We start from the raw sequence: 17220 nt of genomic DNA on the forward strand, positions 1-17220 counted from the left end.
ATATAGAATATATATATATATAGAATATATATATATATAGAATATATATATATATAGAATATATATATATATATATATATAGAATATATATATAGAATATATATATATATATATATATATAAAATATATATATATATAGAATATATATATATATATAGAATATATATATATATATAGAATATATATATATATATAGAATATATATATATATATATATATATATATATATAGAATATATATATATATAGAATATATATATATATATATAATATATATATATAGAATATATATATATATAATATATATATATATATATATATATATATATATATAATATATATATATAGAATATATATATATAGAATATATATATATAGAATATATATATATATATAGAATATATATATATATAGAATATATATATATATAGAATATATATATATAGAATATATATATATATAGAATATATATATATATATAGAATATATATATATATAGAATATATATATATAGAATATATATATATAGAATATATATATATATATATATATATAGAATATATATATAGAATATATATATAGAATATATATATATATATATAGAATATATATATAGAATATATATATAGAATATATATATATATATATAGAATATATATATATATATAGAATATATATATATATATATATATACTATATACTACATATATATATATAAATATATATATAGAAATATAAATATATATATATACATATATATAAACATATATAAAAATTATATATATATAAACATATATAAATGGTGTTAAAGACTATTTAGTAGCCTTACTTTAAAATTATGCAAGTCATCAAACCTTGTGGTAGTACAACATACTGTTATTTCTTTCAACCTTACAAGAAAACATGCACATGAAAAAATAATTAATAGTAAAAAGAGGGATGTACATTTCCCTATGCTAAATATCCTAAGCAGTCTTGTGATGCCTGGCAATTCACAGGCAAGGATACTGCACTTCATAAACATGGTTAATACAAGAACGAGAGAATGTTAAATTATTAAAGTGTGGGAAAACAGAGTAAATAACAGCAACCAAGTTTTTGGGCTATTGTCAAATAATTACAGAAATAAAATTATCTTTTAGTTAAGCATTGTCAGATAAGCGAGACTACCAGAGTTTCTAATCAATGGTATAAGAAGCATTCCAGTTGGAGAGACTAAATGCTAGGAGTGCCTTGTGCGTTCCAGGTTTGTAGGTACCTTCACCGAAACCCTAAAGCTGAGAGTTAGTTCTGCTGGTTCTGCGAAAACCTGTAAGATTTATTGTAGTACGGCCCATACACCATCTTCACCTCCTGCCTGTAACCCCCAATGAGAGATGTTTGTCATTATTCTTGGTTCATTACTACCCCACCCAAGGGACTTGATTCTATGTTAATTTACTCTTTCAAAAAATATGTATTACTGTATTTTTTCTGCCTAGAAATAAAAGGAGCTGATTTCATTATCTATCATCTTGGGTTCTATATTGTCAATACTAATATAATCAATAACAAAGTACTATTTCACTGTAGTCGTTGTATGTTAAATATTACTAGCCAGTTATTTTAGGTGTTTCTAAATGTTCTTTAATATAAAGTTGATTTCTATTCTATCATATGAGATACTCTGCCTTCTCTATTATATTATACAGTTACTCTACAATGACAGTTTTCACATCATCCCTCTCGTTGTTGAAAGGTATGAGATTGAATTATTATTAAGATAAAATGTCAAAGGTTAAGAACTGAAGAGAATCAAATCCAAATTTAAAATAAACAAATATTAAAGATAAAATATTAAAAATTCTTCCTGGCATAAACAGTACAGTATACACGGCCCAACATATTCCTTCAAGAGATTTGATTTATCCCAATTGATTAAAATGCTTTTATACTTCCAAGAATATATTGAAAGGAAAACCCTTCTGCTTGTTGGTAATACAATTATTTAAATGACTCTCTTCGACCCCATAAGTTGTGAACAGCTGGAGAAACAGCAAGTGTGTTCATTACAATTCTTTGGTTACACAATCCACCTCTTTGAACTTATTCCCTCTGAAGCTTTGTAAACTATCCCTCCCTTCTTTCCAAACCCTTTCCCTTTGTAATCCCTTGACCTTCTATCCAAGCACTACAATCCCCCTGTAACTGATTCCACACCATCCTCTTTCAAATCAAAACCCTTCAGTCCAAGCCCCAAGACTGATATGCACTGCTTCCCCTTACAATATCACATCCCTTTGTTCCAGGCCAGAGGGAGGCCGATACTCACTCCTTCCTATTAGCTGCGATGTTTGACAGCATCGAGTTCCCTGAGAAGAAGGTGACGATGCCCACCATGAACAGATAGCGAAGGGTCGGTGAACATGTCTAGTTGGAGCCAGAACAAGCAGAAGAGTCCCATAATAGCTGTTAAAAATAGTAAAAAAAGAATGATGTCAATATAAAAGAAAAAACAAAAAAATTATTTATATATATATGGCAAAATGAAAGACAATCATGGTGAATTTTCCATGGTGTTTTTGCTAAATTTTAAATCAAATAATTACTCCAAAAGTAAACACATTTTCAAGTAGGTACAAGTTTACATAAATAGCTAATAGCATTCCAGCATGATAATTTGGATCCTGAGACTATATACTCATACAAATTCAGTGAGTGAAGAATAAATGTAAATACATTTTTATATCACTTCTTACCTGCAAGACCAACGTGGAAAGCAATTGCTGACATAGATACAGGGAAATTGGAGAGGTTTACGCCAAGCTTTGCCCACTGTAATAAGAGAGATCAATGTAAAATACTTATAAAAAAAAAAATACAAGTTTGATTTGAGTATGATGAGTTTGAGTAATATGTGCCTGCATGCGTGCATACACACTTTTTAAAAATTAATCTATTTTTTCCACATGATTTCTTGATATAAAAGCCTAATTATCTTACACATTGCAATATTGAGCACAAAATATGCAGATATCACTGTCCCCCCACTCACCATGGCCAAGAGCAGCAACAGAGGCACTACACACAACATGGTGAAAGTCAGGGACACAAGGGTAGAGGGACGAGGGTCAGGCTTGCGGAACTCATGCTGGATCTCTGGACGAGCCTGAAACAACCAATATAATTAAGAGACGTCATTGAAAGCAAAGCATTCTCCTTTTCTCGGAGACTATGTCTACAACATATTTTCTGGGCTCATTCTTGTACACTTTGAAATCTATTTTAAAAATATACTCTAAATGAACACATGATATTGAATACCAATTATTCAGTAAACCCATAAGTTCCACATTGTCAAATTGTAATTCCAACATAAACAACCCAATGGCGACGGGTCACGCCTATAGGCGTCATAACAATATGCCCAAAATGTGGCGTGTGGCTCTCCGCCGCGGCGGCGCGCCAAAGCGCCCCGAGGCAATGATTTGGCTTGATGTACCGAATTCACGCACTGAAAGTCGGCGCGTTGCCTGCAGTTCGCCAGAGCGTAGTTTTTTTTAACTTTCTATACCCGTCGCCAATGGGTTAAGACTTGCAATATTCACTATAATTACAACCAAGATTTAAAGCTTTAACTCAATCTTTTCATGTCCCTTCCCCTTTACTCTACATAGAAAAAGAGTAACTGTTTATATTGCAAATAATTATTAAACAAATCAAAGAAAATAAATAAACACACAATATTATGGAAGAAGGAAAAAAATCTACTATAAACAACCGAAAGCAATAGGCCAACCTTGTAGGTGTAGTCCTGGGATGGGGTAGACACACTGCCCTCAGGGAAGGAAAGGGAGACATCCCCAATGTGCCACAGGGTTGGGTTGCTGATGGACGCATCACCAATGATCAGCTCCATTGAGTATGAGCCACTAACACCACCAAACTCCTTAACATTATTGCTGACATCCTTTAGAGAGGAAGAAAGAATGGGCATTAGCAATTTCCAAGTAAAGCCGAACTTATTTGTTTGTAGCATGATTAACATCTTTGACTAGATAATTATCTTGTACTGCAAATCATATTTCATATTAACACAGCTTTTCCTTCCCCAAAAATCAACCAAAATCTCCTATTCCATAAAAAGATACCACGACTGTTCTGGTGCAAATGTCTTACAGAAATGAAACATTGCAACATTGTCAGTCTTATAAATATATGAACAATAATAAACATCATCATTTAACTTTAAACTTTAACTGCTAAAGTGCCCAAACTCAGTGATAGCTGTTACTCTGCTCTTTGAATAACATCTTTAGTAAATTTGTTATGATAATGTAGTTTTGTGCTGCTCATAGCCATAATTTGTATAAAGAAAGTGGTGTTAACTGATAAAGTTTGCTTCACTCAACATCAAATATGGCTGTGCATTGCTAAAATTTGATTCTGCTTATAAGAATAACATTGCATATTATTACTTACTAGTTTAATTAAAAATAAATCAGTGTAGTAAGTGTAATATGAAATTTAAGAATTTTTAGATATCAAGACTACTGGTGTGTAATATATCATCTGATAATGAAGAAAGGCAAATGTAGTACTTCAGATTTTTTAAAAGTATTGATGCTTTAATAATTTGACATTGTCCATGGTGTGAAATCCAGCAATTTTACATCAATGAGATAGGTATTCAGAAGTACATTTTAGTTTGTAATAATGAAAATACCAACTTTAACATTTCAATTTCAGTATTAAACATCAGAAATAGCAAATAAAACAGTCACTAAATACAAAGGGAACTACTAACCATATCAAACTTGTAGACGTCATTAGAGTCTGTCTCAGCCACAAATATAATTTCACGCTTGGACTCAATGTGTGTGATTTTGACAAAGGCTTGATGGACCTCAGTTGAACGTCCTGATGCTAGGTCCCGCACAATGAAACGCAGCAACACACGCTGATGCTGGTCGGCTACAAGTTCACTAGGTAGCTGATTAGGATAAGCCAACCTGTGAACAAATAAAATAATCAAACATTGCTTTTACACAATTGAGGTTATAAAGCACTGAAGTTAATTTTCACAATTTTTTTCGATCACTTTCCTGCTTTTTGTAAATAGAAAAAAATATTCAATCTATTCCAAATTGTTCATAAATCCAAGTATTTGAAATGTACTCCTACTTTACTTGTAGCCTCATAAACATTCAAAAAATTTAACTCAGGCAACATAACCCTTGAACAAAAACTTCATAAGGATTTCTTTGAAAAATAAATACAGAATAAATAAATAAATAAATAAAATATAAGAGGAGGCTGTCTTGACAATACAACCAGTTACACCAACCTAAAACAACTCTGGCTACTCACTTCTGTAGGCTTGGGGCTGTGGAGCGGTCGGAGTCAGCTGTTCCCACCTCTACACCCTGGATATCGATGGCTGTGAGAACCTTAAAGGTAAGCTGAGCAGCCATATGACCAACCAGGCGTGAATCAGAGGTCACGGTGCTCACCACCAGGCGGTAAAAGCCTCGCTCTGGCTGGCGGGACATCACATCAAATTCATACACTCCGCTGTGGAAAAGGAAGGGAATCTCAGATTTGGCACTGAAAGAGGAAAGGGGAATCTAACATATCTAGGATGGGAAAATAGACAATCTAGTAAATACTTGCTTCCTATACCTAAAAGTATCACTTTTCCATACAACAATTTCAACTTATCCTCTGATAGTGTGATCCAAATAACCTACAAAACTTACTCTTGCCCAGCAAGTGGAGACAATTCCTCCTTGGACACTATGACAACCTCATCCGAGTCACGTGTGGCAGAATCTGCAACAACACGTAGGGAACCAAGACTGCTGCCCTTCAGGTCTGTTACACGTACCTTTGGGAGTAGGGATAGTGGAATGAGAAGTAGGCCAAAATTACCAATGACATAAAAATACCAGGATTAATGTATGAAGAGAAAACCATATTATAAAAGCAACACTAAGTAATAAAAACAATTACAATAATAGAAAATTAATATACAACTTTTGACAACAGTAAAAGATTTAAAAAATGCTGTTACCCCAAAGGACATACCTGGACACGAGGAGCATCAGCACTAACTGCTACATTACTAGCCAGTGTGATGGCAACTGGGATATGGAACCTACAAAAACAGTAATGAAATAATCAGTAACAATGGTGATGAAACAGTATAGAGATCTATCACTTCATGTACATAGTGTCATTACTTCATTTCTGTGCTTATTATACCCCATATTATAACATTTGGTGGTAAGTTATTCTGAACCCTTTACACTACATAAAACATATATCAACTGCTCTGTTGTTCCTTACAATGAATGAACTGGCTGTGTTTTCTATTATATTTTATTTTTCCTTGCAAATAGGACCAATTAATATGATATTCTCAAAAAATCACCACCACATCCTCACCTGTTGCTGGTGAACATTGACACAGCTTCCAAAAGGTAGTAGACCCCCTTGGGCACCTGCACAGACTTGCGGGACATCAGGTAATTGGCAAACTTGACAGCTTGGTCAGGCTTGATTGGTGGAGCCTTGTTTGAATTCTCAGCCAGTTTGTAGGCACCACTTAAGACCAGGGCTGGGGAGGGAAGAGGTAAAGTGAGTGGGTGAGTGTGTGGCCAAAGAGTAAGCCAGTGAATGAACAGGGAATCGGTGTATAAGGATGAGGTTGAAATGGTAAAGCTTAAAAATACGAGAGAATCTTCATATTATTAGGAGTACTACGAATCCTTAAAATCCAAGAGTCAAGGGTATATCTAATCCTCTCTCTAAACTGGAAAATAACAAATTAAGTGTGATAATTAAGAGAGGGTGGATTCAACTGACCAGTTATTGATAATCCTCCTTCAAATTGCAGCATCCGCCCATCAACTTCATCTGCCTGAACTATAGCATCCTCAATCCTCTCAAAGATGCTGCTGACTTCCCCGCGGAGCTGAGACCCAACGTGGAAGGCATAGCCCAAGCTGTAACAAAAAAATCAAGTAATTTTTTAAAAATCTATATAACATCTACTTTCAATACCTTTCATTTTTCTCTCGTCACAAATTCTCAATTCTCTTACCCTCCCTGCATCACAATTTCCCATTCTCTTCCATTGTAAGCAAATAACATCTCACTAACCTGAGGACGCTGTCATCCTTCTTCAGAGCCATCTGTGTGGCCCTCAAGACCTTGGCAACATCTACCTCAACCCCAAGATTTGTGGCGGCAGTGACAGCATGGAAGAGCTCCAGGGGAGAGGCCCCTTCTCGGATGGCATCACTTACAGCCTGTATTCATGTACAAAAGAGATGTATTAACGTATAAATAAAACATTAAAGAGTAAGTATATGGACATCTATATTTTTGTGTAATCTATTTATACATTTATAAGCAGGCAAACATACAAGAACAAACAAAATAAGTATTCCACTATATACTCCATAGTATGTAATATTTTTCTATATGGAATCCCTATTTTAAAATAAAAAAGATCATAGTATCATACTCTACTATAATCTAGCAGTATTTTTTTTTATGCCATCAGAAAAAAAATATTTTTGACTAACCATTATTGTATTAAATCTACATGTAAGATGCACACAACTACAAATATAATAGGGTTTCTATCATCTTGGCTTTCAACATAAAAACAGCTATGCCATTATGCCTCCTATAGATTAACAAACCTGCTTGGAGGCTGCAGTGGCTGCCACAGGGCACCCAAGTGCTTTGCCAGCTGAGGAAGCCAAAAACAGAGTTTCGACTGTTGCTCCATCACCAGCAGAGCTCTTGACAAAATTGCACACTCCCTGAAAAAGGAAACAAAACCACATATATCAAGATTTTATATAAGGTTGGTAACTAGCTCTTCTAGTTACCAACTAGAAGAGCTGGTAACAGGTGAAAACTAAAACTAAAACTAAAACTAAAAAAAAAAACAAAAAAAAACTCTATGCTCTGGCAATCAATGGCAGCGTGCCGCTGCAGCGTACAGCCGCACGCCACATTTTGTTTTGACGCCTATCAGCGTGACCCATCATTAAGGGGTTAATAACACATTTCAAAAAGTTTCTACTACCTATATATACATATTTTGCTATGCCTTTTGCTGAACATTTATTATTTAGTTTCAGCTATATTGATAAAAATATTACAGATATAACAATAAACTTCAAACCTAAGCCTAGTATACAAAGACACCAACTACTGGAACCAACCTGTTCATTGGGGATAGGCTGGCCTAAGTGCTTGTAGCCTGCTGAAGCATAAAGGACTTGTGCGAGGTCTGAGAGAGACCACGCTGGGTCTAGGACTAGCTTCAGCCTCTCCTTGTCAGCTGGGGTGAGGTATGTGGAGGGGGAGAGGGCAGAGCTCACCCCCAGGAGAGCAAGAATTACCAGTGCCCCTGCAAGGAAAGACAGAAAAGCAACTAAGTACAGAAGTAAATAAATATTGAGAAACAATATATAATATACTCAATTGCCTCAATACACAATAATCATTTTAAAATTGTCTGACAATTTCTAATAACTACCTTTAACTTCCTTACATCTACTTGCTTAAAACACAATAAAAATCATCTAATATATTACTGAGCTCAAACTACCTTCCAATACTTCTTAGTGTCCATATGTATAGTGCACTGTCTGTAAACAGCTGCATTGTGGTGGTCATGGTGGCAAAAGCAACAGCAAAATGTATATTCTCCTTTCACCTGCTCACTGATATTCTTGGCAATTCTTTACAATACAAATGCATTTGCAAATGATTAAATTCCTAATTCCACATCACAATATTTATTCAACAATCTAAGATGTCATAACTGGGTATGCTAGAGTCAAACAAATTTCACCCACGAGGCATGAGGTGTAGAGACCTGAGCATGGGATTACGTAGACATTGTCAGAATTTCTTTCTGTATATCAAATCCATGGCTGTATGAGTAAAGGTGGTACCACCCTCATCCCCCCAGATGTTGGAAGATAAAGTAACACACTACTCATTATATTCATCCCATAGGTTTGGGGGACCTGTAGGATACCAGGGTACTGAATGTTTAAAACATTTCATATAGATGTAAATTGATTTTCTTATAATCTGGCCACTCAAATGGCATACCAAATGCAACAATTGCATGTGCTTCTGGACCTTACAGTACTATGGTATTGTGATCAAAACACATTTCTCCACATATTCTAGAGCTTGAATTGGTTCAACAAATGTAGAAAAGGGTACAATCGAGAATTAATATCTTGGTAAATCTTTAGTGTGGTTGCACTTGCAAGTGACAGACCCAAACTCCACATTACAGAATCGACTTAATAATCAAAGTAGTTATGACTAGGAGTGCCCTTTGGGTACTCCCCAAGGGGAGGGTTGATGGGGGGATCTTCCCCCAATACCCCTGGGAAACAATGTCTTTACTTCTGTATGGACAGCATAGAGCTGAAACTCTGGAGTACCACACAGATTCAAGCTGTGAGCACCCCTCTTGCAATTTTTTCCTTTATTTGTGGTGTCTGGAGATTACTTCTTGACTGCATCTTTTTGTCCTCTACCATATCATTATCACTTATTTGCCCTAGCTTAACCATACTTCTTTTGAAAGCTCATAATGAGAGTTGTGCAACAGTAGTATTTTGGGACAATATGTAGTATGAGGTAGTGGCAGAGTTGGGTAATAAACCCTATATAAAATGATAGAACAATACAAACCAAGCCAAAGTTCTTCTATGGCAATGTGTGTGCAAATGCATCCCAAGTATGCTATACAACAAATAAAAGTAAAGAGATCACCCAATTTTGGCTAAGTCACTCATCTTGTTTACATTGCGAGGGTAAATTCTAGACACCTGCATAACTCGTTACTGCAATATGCCAAGTAGTTCATGTAGTACTAAACGCTTGCCAAAAGGAGATTTTGGTAATAATTGGTGTTTGCTTTTCCATATTTAAGCTTTTAACATGTCTTTTTATTATTATACTTCCTTTTTGGGTTTTAAGATTTATTTATACAGTTGTTTATGCATGCGCATTTTCCTGACAGGGTCTTTTGACAGTGCCGGTAGTCTCCATTCCTTGACAAGCACTGGTAGAAAATGTTTTGTTTTTTCGGCTTTACGTCGATTTTGGGTTATTCTAAAGACTAAAGTGGCAATGAAGAAAGAATATACATTTGTAAGCATCCTAGTTTGATTTCTGAGCTCAATAAGTGTCCCAAATGTCGAAAAGGGCAATTAAAAATTCCGACATTTGACACAAACAGATCAACATTCTCACTGTATAAAGGTATGTGGTTTTCATTGACTCAACTATTACGATCATTTACTAAATTAATAGAGCATATAGTGTAAATAAAATGCCACACGGGCTATGCCTCCTGGACCACTGGTATATATTCCTTGGATATACCACGGTGTTAGGTTTTGTTGGATGAAGGGTTAGGACCTTTAGTCTAATGACCATGGGGATCCAAGGGGTGTAGCCTCCTGACTAGGGGCACACAAGGGGCTTTTGGTGGTGTTATGGATGTAAATTTTATTGAGAGACTGGTTGGATGCCCATAGAGTTTTTTGAAAGTTGGTGGGTCAGTCCGCAGGCTTTCAAAAATGGTGGGCGTGTCTGTAGAGTTTGACAGTCCGGTTTTCATTATTTTTCATTGTTTTTAGGCTTTTTTGTTCTGTATTAATTCTGTATTAATTCTGTTTTAGCCAGTTTTACCCCATAATTTCCCTGAAATACTTCACGCCCTCCCCTGCTATCGGGACTATCAAATCAGGATTGTCGATAAAGATGGTGATCATATCTCCTCAATGATTCTTTTGCACAAGGAGCAACACCTAGAATCATTGAAAGCAGTGGATTTAATTAAAAAAATATCTTTCTACATATTGACCGTATTTTGGGAAAACTTTCCGCGCATGTCACACAAAAAGTACAGTAAAATAAGTGTGTGGAGTGGATACCTTGACGAAAAGTAAGACACTTTTCATCTATGGTGATAGGTTCGGATATCTAAAATAAGGGAGATACAGGACAGAGAAGACAGAAGATGGCCCCTTCATTTTCTAAGTCCCCTTCCATGTTTACCTTGCGAGGATCATAACAAATGTGACGCGTAACTCATTACTGCGATCCATCAAGTAGTCCATGTATTGCTACGCGCTTGTGAGAAGGCTTATTTTGTCATTACTAGCGTCTGTTTTCCCGAATTCATGTATGTAATGCATTATTCTAGTTTAATTATACTTTTTTACGTCTTTTGGGAGTTATTTACGCTATTCTGAACAATGACCTTGTGCGCATGCGTGTGTTCACCGGGAGATTTGACAGGTCGTCCCGGCGGCCATTCAGTGAAAAACACCGGTGAGAAATGTTTCGTTTTAAGTGCTACGTCGACTCCGTGTCATTTTTAAAGTCTTTTGGTGGATATACAGGACGAATGGACATTATTCTCAATCAAAGCCTGATATTGGAGCCCAACAACTGCCCCAAATGCCGAAAAAAGTGATTAGAAAGCAAGCAATTCTGACGGACGGAAGCGCATAAAAGTTCGATCTTTCGCTTTATAAAGGTTTGTGGTTTAACCCTGGGGCTAGGTGTATATACTACTAAGGGGGTCCAGGGGGCGTAGCCCCCTGGCTAGGCGTACATATCACCACGGGGGTCCAGGGGGCAAAGCCCCCTGGCTAGGCGCAATTAATACTACGGGGGTCCAGGGGGCAGAGCCCCCTGGCTAGGGAATATATAGATCGTAGTGTATAAATCCCACAGGGTTAGGTTAGGTTGGTTTATTGGTTAGGACGCATTGTACGATTACCACAGGGGATCTGGATCATGTGAAATCCCGTAGATTTTTTGCTTTGGTTCCCGTAGTTTTTCGAAAATTGGCGCGTCGGTCCGTAGACTTTCAAAGTTGGCGGCAATGTCCGTAGAGTTTCATTTGCCGGTTTTATGCGTTTTTTGTGCTTGTTTTGCACATTTCTGTTCTCTATTTTGCTTATTTAAGCCTGTTTTACCCCGTAATTTCCCTGATCTACTTCATGCCCTCCCCTGCTATCGGGACTTATCAAATCACATCAAGATTGTCGGCTAGAGAATCCGACGGAGATTATCATCAGATTCGTTCTCATCACACGAGGACAAATCTGATGATATAAATATTGTAAGGGAAGACCCGATTGTCATATTCGGAAAATTAACAGTATTTTGTTCAGGAGAGGAGCCCCTGATAAGGAAATACAGCAATTGGATGAGGATGTGGGAGGTTTATGGTTCACACAATATAGATTGAGGATTTTCCAAGAGTGGCTAGCATAATAGGTACTTAAGTCTTAGCAGGGTGTGGTCCCTTTGTAAACAATACCAATATTTTCATTAGTACCATTTAAATGGAAAATACCAAGAGATTCATGCATATTACAATGTAAATAATGCAAACAAGAAATAACTGCAAGGTTGGATGGCTATGTGAATCTAAAAAATTGTCAAGTCTGTTTAGCACTTTCCAGGACAGAAGGAAGGGTGTTTCTTTTTGGGATAACTAACACTATTACAAGACAGCTGCCTGTCTATCATTCAAACCTGCTTCTTCGGCACTTCAGCAAAGGTCTAAACATCACCACCAATTACTTGCAAAATAAGTTTTTTATTTTTTTATTTCATTTTTTTATATTTTAGCCTTTCGGTATTTGTTACCAAGAGCAACTCACCCTCCAGAGGGTATCATGCAAATATAAAATTCAAACCTAACCTTTCCTCCCTTTGGTAATTGTTACTGAGTGATGTACTGTCCAGAGAACATGTGTCCCATAACCAGGCTACTATGCAAACCCAAAACTTTATTAGCACTTCATGCCAACTTGCAAAAAATGGATATTAATAACTCTGGCTGTGTGCGGGTGTTGTGGACAGATGCAACAAGTACTTTCATAATTTTGTGGTAGGTACGAGGTCACTGCAGCTGTACCTGTGTTGTTTATTACTCTATTCGGTATTTGTTACTGAGACAAAGTCCTAAAATCAGGCTATCATGCATACCCAAAATTTCAAACCTAACCTCTCCTCCTTTCTATGGACTCCCTTGAGCACTCAAATGACAAAACACATTTACCCCTCTATGATGATATCAAATCTCTCGGTGTCACCAAATCCTGTGACTTTTGGCAAACACCTGCCATTTGGCCCGGGAATAAGCTAAATGTAGCAGAACTTTCCGCTCGACATTTGTGGTGCTTAGAGCCATATCCAGCATGGTGAGCCCGTTTGTTATAATGGCTATAGGCAAGGCCAGCAGATACGAGTTAAGACCTCTGGCTGTGTGAGGGTCTGTAGACAAGCAGAGGATATTTTTGTAACTTCACAGTTAACAGGAGGTCACTGCAGCTGTACCTCTGTTGTTTATTACTCTATTTCTAATGCTCTATAAGATGGTAGTGTCCATTTCCCTCTATCTCTGTCCATTGCTCTTGGTAACATAAACCAGCCTTTTTACAATTTGCTGTCAAAATGAAGAACCAGTCCAAGCTCCCAGAACATACAAGGGTTAATGTTACCGAGAGCGACGCACGGAGGTAGAGCAAATTGGACATTGCCATCTTGTAGAGCATAAAAAATAGAGTAGGAATCTATGCAACTAAATCTGCAGCGGCCTCATATTTCCCGGGAAATGACAAAAATAGGCTCTGCAGGGCACCTCTCTGAGGCTAAGTCCCCATCCATGTTTACCTTGCCAGGACCAAAACAAATGTGACGCGTAACTCCTCATTGCGATCTACGAAGTAGTCCATGTATTACTACGCGCTTGTGAAAACGATTATTTTGTAATTACCAGAGTCTGATTTTCCGAATTCGTGTATTTGATGAATTGTTTAACTTTTATTATACTTCTTTTACGTGCTGTGGTAATTATTTACACTATTTTGGACAATAACCATGTGCGCATGTGCGTTTTTCCACCGGGAGATTTGACACTTCGTCAGTCGCCATTAGTTCCGAAACACCGGTGAGAAGTGTCACATTTTAAGAGTGTTGCGTCGATTCCGGGTCATTTTTAAGGCCGTATAGTGGATATATAGAACAATTAGATATCTGCATCTATCTCAGCTTGATATTTGAGCCCAACAAGTGCCCCAAATGTCGAAAAAGTGATTACAAACCAAGGAACTCGGACCATAGACGGAAGCGAAGAAAAGTTCGATCTTTCGCAATATACAGGTATTTGGTTTTACCCTGGGCGGTTCCGAGGGCAGAGCACCTAGGCTAGGGAATATATAGATCGTATATTCTTAAAGCCACGGGGGTCCAGGGGGCCTAGCCCCCTGGCTAGGCGCATATAGTACTACGGGGGTCCAGGGGGCGTAGCCCCCTGGCTAGGTTAGGTTAGGTTAGGTTAGGCTAGGCTAGGCTAGGCTAGGCTAGGCTAGGCTAGGCTAGGCTAGGCTAGGCTAGGCTAGGCTAGGCTAGGCTAGGCTAGGCTAGGCTAGGCTAGGCTAGGCTAGGTTAGGTTAGGTTAGGTTAGGTTAGGTTAGGTTAGGTTAGGTTAGGTTAGGTTAGGTTAGGTTAGGTTAGGTTAGGTTAGGTTAGGTTAGGTTAGGCTAGGCTAGGCTAGGTTAGGCTAGGTTAGGCTAGGTTTGTATATTACTAGGGGGTCCAGGGGGCGTAGCCCCCCGGCTAGGCGCATATAATACTACGGGGGTCCAGGGGGCAGAGCCCCCTGGCTAGGGAATATATACATCATAGTGTATGAAAGCCACAGGGTTAAGGTTAGGTTGGTTAATTGTTTAGGACGCATTTTACGATTACCACAGGGGATCTGGATAATGTGAAATCCCGTAGTTTTTTACCGAGCGTTGGGTTTGATTCCCGTAGAGTTTTTCGAAAGTTGGCGCGTTAATCCGTAGACTTTCAAAGATGGCGGGGCGTCCGTAGAGTTTCACTGGCCGATTTCCTTCGTTTTTTGTGCTTTTCGGGACAAATTTGGCTCGGGTTTTCGAAAAAACGACTTTTTAACGTTTCATAAATCACTTACTTCGATTTCTGCAGGTTCCTTTTGACATCCAGTGCCATCCATTATTCCCCCCCCCAAAACCCCCGGTTCCCCACGCATCCCCCAAGATCGTTGGGTAGAGGAAACAAACAAAAAATCTGATTTTGGAACAGTCTCTGAGAGGATGCGTCGCTCTCGGTAACATTTACCCATACAAGACCCAAGACCTTCAATCAATGAATTTGAATATAAATCTGTAGTACATGAAAAATAGTTCGATTTAAAGGCCACTACAAATTAGCTTTTAAATATTTTACCTTCTCATTATCTAAATCAAACAAGTGACTTGTGTCGAAAATATACAAGGTGTGCATCAATAGGCGTTTTTCTCTCACCTGCCCGACATTTACTCATCTCCATCAACAACAAATGCTTAACAGGCTGCGCAGACCAAATCAACTTCACATGGAATTCACACCGAAAGTCCCTGACAAACACAACCTCCTCCGATAACGAGAAAAAAGACCGGATTCCGCAGCCGACACGTCACAAACCAAATCCCTAATAATTCCTGGATGTCCCCACCCTCGTCCAGTATTCTCTAGAGGATGTAAGGGCCTCGGACAGTTCCCAGCGCCTCGAATAAGGTCGCGAAGGCATAAAATTCGGGTAAAAAGGTTTGCAAGGTGTGCGCGAGATCGGCCATGTTAACCGGCAGCCAATCAGAGCGCCGTTGCGTGTCCCTCTCGACCAATCAGAGGCCGAGCTCGCCGGCGTCCGCATAAACAAAACCCGGAGACTTCCAATAAACCGGTGTTTCTGACGGATTTTCGCTCTAGAATGTACGTCGAATATATCTCGGCTTGTGTATACGCACTTTCCCTGCTCTGACACTGATAAACAAGGGGTGATATTACAGTAAGACGTGAAAAATACGCGAATATGTTACCTCGTCTCATGCTTCTGTTGCCTGTCGATGGAAGTGTCAACAGACGTACTGGACAGAGACGCTGTATGTAAACGCTGTGCTTTGCTCGGGTAATGTCTTTTATGCTGTATAAAGGGCTGAAGATGTCTATTCGTTAGAGAAAAATAATTATGTTTTTTTAAAACGCACATATGTTGACATACAAGGAAAAAAATCATTTTCATCAGTAAAGGTTTACATACGCTTCAAACGTCATTTTGATTCAGTATGCCTATCTTATCAGTACTACACACCTAATTATTTTAAATATATGCAAAATAATTATCTATTCAAATAACCCAAACCAAAGAATCTGAAAACACCGTAATAATGAGGATGACATGACAAATTCAGTGGGATCCGAGACCCATGGCAGGACACGTGTAGCGTTTCCATTATCTTTTTCACTGGGCGTATAATCTGCAGTTACCCTTGTGTGATATCAAAAGTATATGATATAATAAATATACTTTTCTTATATCGGTCCAATTGTATGGATGCTTATCTACTTGTTATTTTTATGTGCCTAACTTTCTGCCAACGCATCTGTCAAAATATTTTTTTTATTTACGAATTCATATAAACCTAAATCATAACAATGTCAAATAATGATAATAATGAAATATAAAAAAGCTAACTATAATGATAATAGTGAGAATAACAACAATAATGATAGCAATAATAATAGTAATAGTAATAGTAAGACTAATACGAATTTCTGTTATTAATAACAATGAAATAATAATATAAGAGTATAATGCTAACGATGATGATCATGATGATGATAATATGATTATGATAATGATAATGGTAATGATGATGGTAATGTTCATGATAAAACAATGATAATGATAATAATAATGATGACTGATAGTAACAATAATGATAATGATAATGTTTTTTTTATGATAAAAACAATGATAATGATAATAATAATGATGATTGATAGCAACAATAATGATATTGACATTAAAAATAATGATGATGATAATAATAATAACAACAACAACAATAATAATGCTAACGAAAATTATAATAATGTTAATAATAATAATAATAATAATAATAATAATGATAATAATAATAACAACATTAATAGCAATAGTAACAATATCACTAGAAGACGCTAGAATTCCTGCAAGCATCATCTCCTTTGTCCTCAGGTTTGTCAAAGATAACAGAGAGATAGTATCTTACAGAATGCTTCATTGTTTATTGCATTGTTGCCTTCTCCTCCGTTTATCCTGTGCTATTTGTACTTC

At 36.9% G+C, this 17220-nt stretch overlaps 1 protein-coding gene across 1 annotated transcript in view; it reads right to left on the reverse strand.

Annotated features, from left to right (window-relative positions):
- LOC125037298 (dolichyl-diphosphooligosaccharide--protein glycosyltransferase subunit 2-like) overlaps positions 1 to 16016 on the reverse strand; it is a 24050-nt gene extending 8034 nt beyond the window's left edge. The window contains 16 exon segments of the mRNA XM_047630366.1: positions 1258 to 1356; positions 2311 to 2396; positions 2398 to 2447; positions 2738 to 2813; positions 3034 to 3147; positions 3778 to 3948; positions 4786 to 4990; positions 5349 to 5552; positions 5738 to 5865; positions 6066 to 6135; positions 6426 to 6597; positions 6846 to 6985; positions 7143 to 7291; positions 7691 to 7813; positions 8222 to 8409; positions 15941 to 16016. Coding sequence (XP_047486322.1) covers positions 1284 to 1356; positions 2311 to 2396; positions 2398 to 2447; positions 2738 to 2813; positions 3034 to 3147; positions 3778 to 3948; positions 4786 to 4990; positions 5349 to 5552; positions 5738 to 5865; positions 6066 to 6135; positions 6426 to 6597; positions 6846 to 6985; positions 7143 to 7291; positions 7691 to 7813; positions 8222 to 8409; positions 15941 to 15950 — 1959 coding nt within the window. The 5' untranslated portion in view covers positions 15951 to 16016 and the 3' untranslated portion in view covers positions 1258 to 1283.
- Between the last annotated feature and the right edge of the window lie 1204 nt (positions 16017 to 17220).

This window comes from Penaeus chinensis, chromosome 23 (assembly GCF_019202785.1).
Source record: "Penaeus chinensis breed Huanghai No. 1 chromosome 23, ASM1920278v2, whole genome shotgun sequence".
Classification (NCBI taxonomy): domain Eukaryota; kingdom Metazoa; phylum Arthropoda; class Malacostraca; order Decapoda; family Penaeidae; genus Penaeus; species Penaeus chinensis.